The sequence below is a fragment of the Zingiber officinale genome, chromosome 5B (genome assembly GCF_018446385.1).
Source record: "Zingiber officinale cultivar Zhangliang chromosome 5B, Zo_v1.1, whole genome shotgun sequence".
NCBI lineage: Eukaryota > Viridiplantae > Streptophyta > Magnoliopsida > Zingiberales > Zingiberaceae > Zingiber > Zingiber officinale.
Window position 1 is genome coordinate 23,033,897 of NC_055995.1, and position 9,614 is coordinate 23,043,510.

Genomic DNA, 9,614 nt, shown 5'->3' on the forward strand with positions numbered 1-9,614 from the left:
GTTCGTTTTAAATCTACATTGATTATTTTGTCCGTTGAAATACTATTGTGCTTAAGTTATCATTGTTCGTTGAAATACTATTTTACCTAAGTTATCATTCAGAAAGGAAAAAGTAAAATAATATAAAATTTCTATTATATAAACTAACAACTAACTTCTACCTATCATAGAAACTAGTAAATAATCTTTACATATTGTAAAAGCTTGCTAATTTTTATACGATCAAATGATCAAATAATACAAGAGTTTTGAACTGTTTAAGTCACATGGAAAGCCAATTTAATTTTAATTGGAAATAGAACACTCATACGATCAAAATGAATGTAAATAATGGCTGTCTTTTGATTTTTGCCAAAAATATCTTTTTAAGCTCTTTATTTTTTTAATATTTCTTAAATTATAAGATTCTCGATCGGTTCAAATAATTGCGCTACATTTTATGTAAAACTAAAAGTCTAGGGATAATTATACAGATTTGGACTTTCTGAAATAACTAGATAAAATAATTTTAAAACAAAAGGTCAAAAAAGAAATACAAAATTGATAGGTTTTTTTTTTGTCGCTGCAAAATCAGCCGATAAATCGGTGTCCGCATGACTGTCTCAAATAACGGTGAGCGGTTCGATAGGGAATAAATCACCGATATCCTGAAAACAGTCGTCTTGATCCTGCCACGTAGATGAGCTGAGCTCGAGTTTTTCAGAGCTGAGGAAGCCGTGGCTCAACTCTTCGGATACGAAGCTTGTACGAGACAAGTCGTTGTGGTATAGGCTCGGCTCCGCTGCGCCGAAGTCGAGGAAATTGTAGTGTGGCGTCGCCTCTTCGATGGGCAAAAAGGCCCAGTGTTGCCACGGTAAGCCGAGCTCGGCGACGTCGGAGTCTGTGGAAGTCGTCGGAGACCTCGGCTTTCCGGCCACCTCCATCGATGCGGTGGTGGAGGAAGTGAAGCCTCGCAGGACTGAGGTCGGGGAGGAGAGGATTCGCGACTCGTCGCCGGAGTCGTAGCCTCCCCCGTACATGGAGGTGAGGTTGCTGGTGGAGAGACACTTTTTAGGAGGTGGGGGAAAAAGCGGATGAGAAGGTAGCGCGAGGGCGGCGGGCGGTTTCTGCGAGAAGTTGGTGTCAGCGTCAGGGCCGCGGAGTCGGATGGCGGCCGAGTCGTACACCTTGGCTGCCTCCTCGGCGGTGTCGAACGTGCCGAGCCACACCCGAACGCGCCGCCACGGGTCGCGTATCTCCGCCGCGTACCTGCCCCATGGCCGCCGTCGGACGCCGCGGAACCCGTGCGCACCGCCATCGCCACCAACGGCCACAGAACCAGGCCCCTTCTTTCTCTTCCTGGTGGGCTCGTCCTCTCCAGCGGCCTCGGGGCGGTGCTCGAAACGAATCTCCTGGACGTAACGGCGGATGCGGCAGCACTCTGACTCCTCGTCGTCGGAGTCAGTGGCGTCGAGGTCGTCGCAGAAGATTCTGAGGGTGCGCGGCCTGGAGCCGCCGTCCCATTGCCGGTGCGTCCTGAGCGACGGGAAAGCCTTGGGGGTTACTTCGACATGCTCCGTTGGCTTAACGGGCACCATCAACGACATCGTCGCATCCATTTCTTAGCTCGTACCGTTTATTCTATAATTCGCATCTAGCCACTTGCTCAATTCCTCCCCTGCAATTAAACCATCGAAGAAATCAACAGACACAACCACAAAGAATCCAACGTAAAGCATCCAGAGGAAACAAAGAGTGACAAAAAAAGCTCGACAAAAAAGCAAAAGAATAAGAAAGAAGCGAGAATATATATCCAGGAAAGGTAGCTTCCAGCACAAATCCAATCTCGGCTTTGTAAATAACTAAAAAAGAAGGAACGAAGAAGTAACTGGAAATTGAAAAACAAAAACGAGAGCAAAGGAATGGAATGAATGCAGGAAAGCAGCAGCACATGGGGTTTAGAAGGCGTTCGAGCTGCAGAGGGAGTGGAGAGGTCAGTGGCGGTGGTAAGGACGCAGAGAGAGTAGGAGTAGCTAGCTAATGTCAGAAGGAGTGGTGGTGGCGGCGGTTGGAGCACAGAATTCGAGCACGCAGCGGAAACAACAGAGAAGAGGAGACAGTGGGCTGGGCGCTGGTGTGGGTATTCGATTCGGGTGCTTTGTAAGTTGCTGCTGCCGCTCTGTCCAATTCAGTATCGCCGTTGGAACTTGGAATAGTAGGTAGTAAGAAAGTTACTTATTTACTTTACCCCAACCATTTTTAAAAAATTCATTTTCAATTTCAACTTACCCTTTTTTCGTAAATGGCGCAAAGGTTAAAAAAAATTATCTTTTTTTATTTTTTTTATCGATTTATCAAAATATATTTTTTAATCTACTATTTAGTCCAATGTTAAATTATATATATATATATATATATATATTTATTTATAATTTCGAAGAAAACTTAATCTTTTTCTTTTTATATTTAGAAATAAATAAATATATATATATAATATATATATATATATATATATATATATATATATATATTATACAATAAGACATCTTTGACAAGACAAAAACATTTTAACGAACAAGATATTACTTTAGTTCAGCAAATCAAACAACTGGTTAAAACTATCCCTAAGTTAACTTTACCTCTTGACTCAGATTATTTAATTATTGAAACAGATGGTTGTGAGACTGGTTGGGATGGTATCTTATATCATAAAAATTCCAAATATGAACCTAAATCATCAGAAGCTTTATATCGTTATGCCTCTGGAAAATACCATGAAAAGGACACTTAACATCATTATATTATGAAATTTTAGCTGTTATTTACTGCTTAGAAGCTTTTAGACTATTTATTTGTAACAAATCAAAAATCCTTATTAGAATAGACTGTGAAGCCATAGTCAAATATAGTCAACAAACTAAAATAGTCAGAAAAGGTCTCAGTACAAAGCGTTGGTTAAAATTTACAGATACCATAATCAATAAAGGACTTAAGATACAATGAGAACATATTAAAGGGGTTAATAATTCTTTAGCAGATACATTATCAAGATTGTTACATTAACATTTTTAATCCTTACAGGATGGATAGACCAAGGAAAGTTCGTACTTTTTCCACCAAAACCATGCGTTTTGGCACTCAAGATTTACAACTTTTCACACAACCAGAAGATCAATTTCGATTTGTTGGCAGAGATAGACTTGACCACATCCAAAATTGTCTTATTGACAATATTTGGCATATCCCTACACTTCCAGGAAGCTCTGGACATAAAATTACAGTAATAAATGCTCTTTCCAACTACTTTCTTACCACTATCCAGAAACTAGCAGGAAAGAAATTTTCCTGTTACGTGGTCTTTTCAGGACCCGAGGCAGGGGTATACTCTACATGGGAAGAAACCAATTTAGCCATTCAAAACCTAGAACATCCATACTTTAAAGGCTACTATTCACTTGATGAGGCTTTTACAGCAGCCAGAGCCCATCTAGGACCACATTTCTTTGTGAGTACAACTCTGCAAACAACACCAATACAAGCTACTAGCCCTGATACAAATACTTTTACTTATGCTCAAGTTGTGTAACATACTCATGAGAATAGTCTGACAGAACCTTCAACAGAACACACCAATACTCCTATTAGACCAGATTACCTAACTTTGGCTCAACTTAAAGAACAAAATAAGGCTACAGCTTTACAAAGAGCATCTGAGATGCGCCTGGCAGGTTTCCCAAATACTATTCCTGAAGATATTCATACTTATGTTCGCAGTCTGGCTGAAAAATCTACTCTACAAACGTTTATAAAATTATGTGAAGCCCTAAAAGCTTTTCACAAAACACCTCCTGAAGGAATGACTATTGTATATGAAGCTGAGTTCAGCCCAAAACTTAAATTCCAGAAGAAAGGACCACCTTGCATAGAATCAGATAAATATGGATGTCAATGCCAGCTTCTCTATGCTTTTAGAAGAGCTAACATGGATTATGAATCCTACATTACTACGGCTTACAAAGGGAGACAAATTACCCCTTTTACTCTTCTTGATTATGGCCTCTTACATAAATTCTGGATTCATGACCCAGATTCAGTTAAAGATTTCCCAAAGAAACTTGGTACTGTTATTTCTACTACTTTAGAAGAAGAAGAAACGTTTGTAGTATGCACATTTGATAGTACTCCTCCAGAGTGGCTGGACCTCAAGATAGAGCCAGCCCGACATTTAGTAAAAATTGACGTAAATGAAGTTGGCGGTTACCAAGCCGAGTTACATGACTATCCTGCAGACCCAGACTGTGATTGGGAAGCTCCTCCCTCCTTTTCAGATCAACTCAAACATTGGAGAGCTTCAGTCCAAGGGACGCATTGGGGCTGGGACAGACTTGAAGATCCTGATACCTATCTCCTGGTTGGCGAATCATTCACTGAAAAAATTTATTGGCCAAAAGATATGGGTACCAGATTTTTTCCTTTTCACTTTACTACACAGCATACTACCCTGTTTCAACATTACCAGAAGAAGACAGAGAGAATGAGTAACAAGAGGTTAGCAAGTTCTTCCCTTTCAGCTAGAGCCTATCGACCTGCCTTAGCCAGACACAGAGCACCAAATCAAGCTTCCAGCTCACAAGCACCATCTTTAGACTCAACCGGAGAAGACAACATTGATAATATGATGGACAGCTAAGAATGACAACCACCTTACTCAACAGTGCCACCACTACTCTACAGCTATATGATTGACAGCTAAGAATGACAACCACCGTACTCAACAGTATCACCACTACTCAACAGTGCCACCACTCACCAATGTCTCCACTAAAACCAATACTACTTTCCACCTGTCTCTTTTGCAGATGCCTTCCTTTCACCCTAAACAACACCTTCCTTCTGTAGGATCGAAAAGAATTTAGATATCTCCACAATGACACGATATTGTCCACTTTGGGCCTAAGCCCTCATGGTTTTGCTCTTGGGCTCTACCCAAAAGGCCTCATGCCAAATGAAGATATCTGTTTCTTATAAATCCATGATCTTTTCCATGTGTTTTCAATATGGGACTATGTTTGCAATCTTGCAACCCCAACACCTTCCACCTGTCTTACTTTCCAAGATGCTTTCCTTCCCTCCTAAGCAAATGTTTTCCTTCCTCCCGAAGACATCTCTCTACTCTTGCCTATAAAAGGCCATCTTCCTCTGCCTCCCAAGGCATTCCCCGAAGCACAACCCTCTCTCACTCTTTACCTCCTCAAGCTCTTGCAACTCCCTTTCCAGCTCTCTTTCAAAGCCCTTCTTTTCTCCCTGTAAGTATGTAAAATATGTCAATTTCAGTATGTAATTTTCAATATGTAATGTCTTTTAAAAATTTCGGTCTCAGTATGTAAAAACTATGTAATTATTAGTTTGCTGAGTGTAATCCCTGTAAAATTTCTCCACTACATAAATCTATGCTTGTTTTATAATGACAATCTACGTTTAAAAACATTCTGTCTCTCTCTTCTTGGTTCTTTTCCTCAGTCCTTGTCTTAGTAACCTACTGGTGAACAATAACTGTATCAGGAATAACCAAAATCATATAAGACCTGTGCGGGCTAAGTAAGAAGGGTAGGAACCCAAAATCTTACGCATAAGCCGGGGCACTAATTGAAAGGTGATGACCTGAACAGGTGAGGCTCCCTGGAAAACAAACAAGAAAAGAAAGCAGTTTAGTAATATATATATGACTTTGTACTCTGTATTTATATAAGTATTAATTTTGAATTTAATAATATAATTAATTTTTTTTCTTAATTTTTATATGGTATCAGAGTGGCACTCCTTCTCTCACCTAATTTTTTCTATCGTTCTATGTTACTGTTTCTTGTTGCGGCTACCGTCTTCTATTGCCGTTGTCGATTTCGGCGCAGACATCTTTTTCTACTAATTTCGGTGCTGACACCCTATGCTATCGATGATCGTGTCTAAAGGCTAGGGAGATGGTGCGTTGGCTCAGATCGATGGTTTGTTGACCTACATAAGACCTCCTTAACTGGTGATGGAACTCCTCAACGATCCTGTGCACAATCCGACAATATGACAAAGCGTTAGTAATCCAAGATCAGGATGGGAATCTCTAGATAGACCCTCCGATGTTCAAGTTAGTATGATTTTGAGAAGGTAGATCAAGAACAATAGAGAGTTCTTGCGCGAAAATAGGGTTTAGATGTTAATGTTTACGTATCTTGCCAACGGAGAGAATTCTCCTTTTTATACCACCTCACCTAATCTCCACAATCATGAGATGGTCCTTGATATGAGAGGTTGTTAGTAGATGAAAGAAAGTACAACATGAATGTTCTATAGTGATAGTCCGAGGAATCTTTTTCTTACCCATAGATGTACATCTTTTGTTGTTTATGCTTCGCGCTATTATTGAGGCGATTGAGAAAATATGCTGTTATAATTAATATGGGAAACATAATAATGTTCGAAGAAGACCTCAAAGGAATATTTCCTGATAATTCTGTCAGGCTGTTAGAATGTTGTCTGTTTCTTATTTGCTGAATGTATCTCAACCGGTCCACAAGGCCAGCTATAGTATTAATCTGCTATATCATATATTAAATATTGCCAATATCTGTTCAGAGGTTAATATAGTATTCATAGTGTGCCAGAGATCCATTCAAGGAGTCATATGATAAATTATGTATGTTAGAGCTTTATTTTAGATAACTTAAACTCGATCGACCTGTGCCTGACCAAACGGATATGTATAATTTCCTAAGGAAAAGGGGTCTTTAAGCCCATATGGTGTTTGACTGGCTGGGCATACACAGAGATCCTTATGCTCGACCGGCCTCTATCCGACTTACCTTATGTTAAGAACTTTATGGGGCACAGTGTCCTTAAATTCATTCGGTATTTACCCGGTCGGGCGTAGGCGAAGTCTTATGTTTGATCGACCTTTGTTTGGCCAGTCTTATACTAAGAGTTTCATAAGACCAAATGTCCATAAGCCCATCCTATCTTTGCCCGGCCAGGCATATACGAAGAGCCTTATATTCGACTGACTTTTATTTAGTCAGTCTTATACTAAGAACTTTATGAGGCTTAGTGTCTTTAAGCCCGCCTAGTCTCTACCCATCCGGGCGTACACAGAAAGCCTTATATTCAATCAACCATTGTTTGGCCAGTATTATGCTGAGAGTTTCATAAGACCAAGTATCCTTAAGCCTATCTGGTCTTTGCCCGGCCGGGCGTAGACAGAGCGTAGACAGAGAGCCGTATGTTCAACCAGTCTTTATCTGACCAATCTTATACTAAGAACTTTATGAAGCTAAGTGTCTTTAAGCACACCTGGTCTCTACCAGGTTGGGCGTACATGGAAAGCTTGATGTTCAACCGGCCTTTGTTCGGCCATTTTTATACTAAGAGTTTTATAAGGCTAAGCACTTAGAGCTTGGTCAGGTTTTTATCGGGCCAGGTTCCCTTGTACTCGGTGAATCACTTGACTAATTGAGTACATTATATCTTGACGTTTAGAGTAAAACACTAGAGTCCTTATATCCGAGCGATTTCATGGCCGATCGACTTTATTTGAGCGTCCTACTTTGTAACCACTCAAGTAGGACCCTAGAGTTTTAACGCAGGGTGATCGACAAAATCATATGGGAAGCCCCTCCTCATTCTGACTTTGACCCCGCATCATCTTGACTTTGACCACCACGTCATCTTCAAGATCTGCTCATTATAACCCGTATCACTAGCCTCCCGTTCAAGTCTAGTTGAAGGAGATGTAAATGACTAACTTGACTCAAGTTCTATTTTTTGCACCTCTGCCTTCTCACCAGGGTCGTCCAGCAATTCGTACTTCCACCTATTCCAAAGACACTTGGTGATTTTTTCAAAGATTGCTCACTAACAAGTGATTATTTAGAAAGGAGGGAGTACCAAGGATCTTCAAAAATATATTTTATTTTTAAAAATGTGTCACTTGTCATATCCATCATAAATGCTCATTTATAGATGAGTGTCATGTGACACTAGTACTCAATTTGCGATAACGTCTTCTGACATTCTCTACTTCGTATGACACAATAGCATGCCCCCCTTTACAAATCAATGACTCTCCTTAGTCAAACCATTTCAATCTAACTATGGCATTAAACTCTCCTTTTTATAAAACCCTAGGCGCTGTGAGTTCTTCTCCCTTCGCCCTTCCTCCTTTTGAGTTTGTTTTCTTTGACAACCTATCTTCTTTCGTCTATCTTCTCCAGTGATCTTCCTTGCTCTGTATTCCTTCTTACTCGAATCTCAAACAACCCAGTAAGTTGTTCACTTTCTATCTAAGATTTGTTCTATCATGGCTTATGAGTCTTTCGTCCCGTGGTATACTTCCACTTTTTCAAGCTTTGATGCCTTTGATCGGGCCTATCTCTATTCCCAATAGGAAATTCCTCATAATTATCGCATTCGTCTTCCTTCTCCAACTGATCGCCCTCACCTTCCTCCTGATAACCATATTATTTTTTTTCGACCAATTAGTGGCTGGTTTACATTTCCCTGTCCAGTCATTTCTATAAGAAGTAAGTCAGTATTTCTACATCCCACTCCAACAATTTGTGTCGAATGCATTCCGTTATATGTGTGGAATGTTCATGTTATTCTGCCTATTTGAAATGTCTCCTACTCCCTGCAATCTTTATCTATTTTTTCTAAAAAATTAGAATTCGGGGTTTTCCTCTTCCAGTCCCGACCGAAAGAAGTCTTCTTCGAGGGCATGCCATCTTCGAATAAGGGCTAGAAGTCACACTTCTTCATCCTAGAAACACCAACTCCTGCTACTTGTTCTATTAATTGGTCATCTTTCTTTCCCCCTCTTCCTGACCCTACAAAATTGAAAAAGGATCCCATCTACCTTTCATATCTTCCCAAGCTAAGCTATCAATGCTTTAGCATTCACAAGTGGCTACAAGAGGGCTTTTTGTATCTTTTTAGTTTGAGACCCGTTCAAAAGAGACTACCCTATCCCTTTGGTAAGTTTTGGTAATTTTGATACTTACACTATCTCTAAGGTATTTTTTTATTTTATGCAGTGTATGCTATTCTTTCGTCCCTGATCGATGAATCAATTGGTCTAAAAAATGTGGAGCTTTGTGCCAAGGAATAAGAATTATTGACCGAGCGGGGTTTACTAGTACCCCGTCCTTCTGATGAGGCCTCTACAGATCTCATAGATGAGACGAACACAACTGGAGTATCTAGAAGTTACCTTCGAAACCTTCCCCGAACCCTGTGAACTCTTCTCCAGAGAAGGAAGCATCTCCCAAGAGACAACATAAGAAGCACAAGTTAACCCTTGTCCCTTCTCCTACGAAGCAAGTCATCCTACTCAGTTTGTTCTTGCTCAGGGAGATATAAGAGAACAGTCCCTCCAACAGACCTTGGCTATCCTTTATCCTATCCTACTGACTCCTACTCTCAACCAACCTCAAGAGGACACTTCCTTACTAGGCTGTTCTCTAGATCCCATCCTCTTTATATCTCCTGGCCCGAGTACTACCTTTGCTGCTCCGAAGAATCTTCCCCAATCCTCAATTATTTTTTCTTTGCCTTTTACCCAAGCTTCCTTTTATCCGACATCTCTTCTTCCT

The 9,614-nt window shown here is 40.4% G+C and overlaps 1 protein-coding gene across 1 annotated transcript; it reads right to left on the minus strand.

The window, feature by feature from the left end:
- Positions 1–533: 533 nt before the first annotated feature.
- Positions 534–2,105, minus strand: LOC121987292 (pathogenesis-related genes transcriptional activator PTI6-like). Its single transcript, XM_042541162.1, has one exon. It carries the CDS (start codon positions 1,596–1,598, stop codon positions 603–605), a length of 996 nt encoding a protein of 331 aa, XP_042397096.1. The 5' UTR covers positions 1,599–2,105; the 3' UTR covers positions 534–602.
- Positions 2,106–9,614: the final 7,509 nt, after the last annotated feature.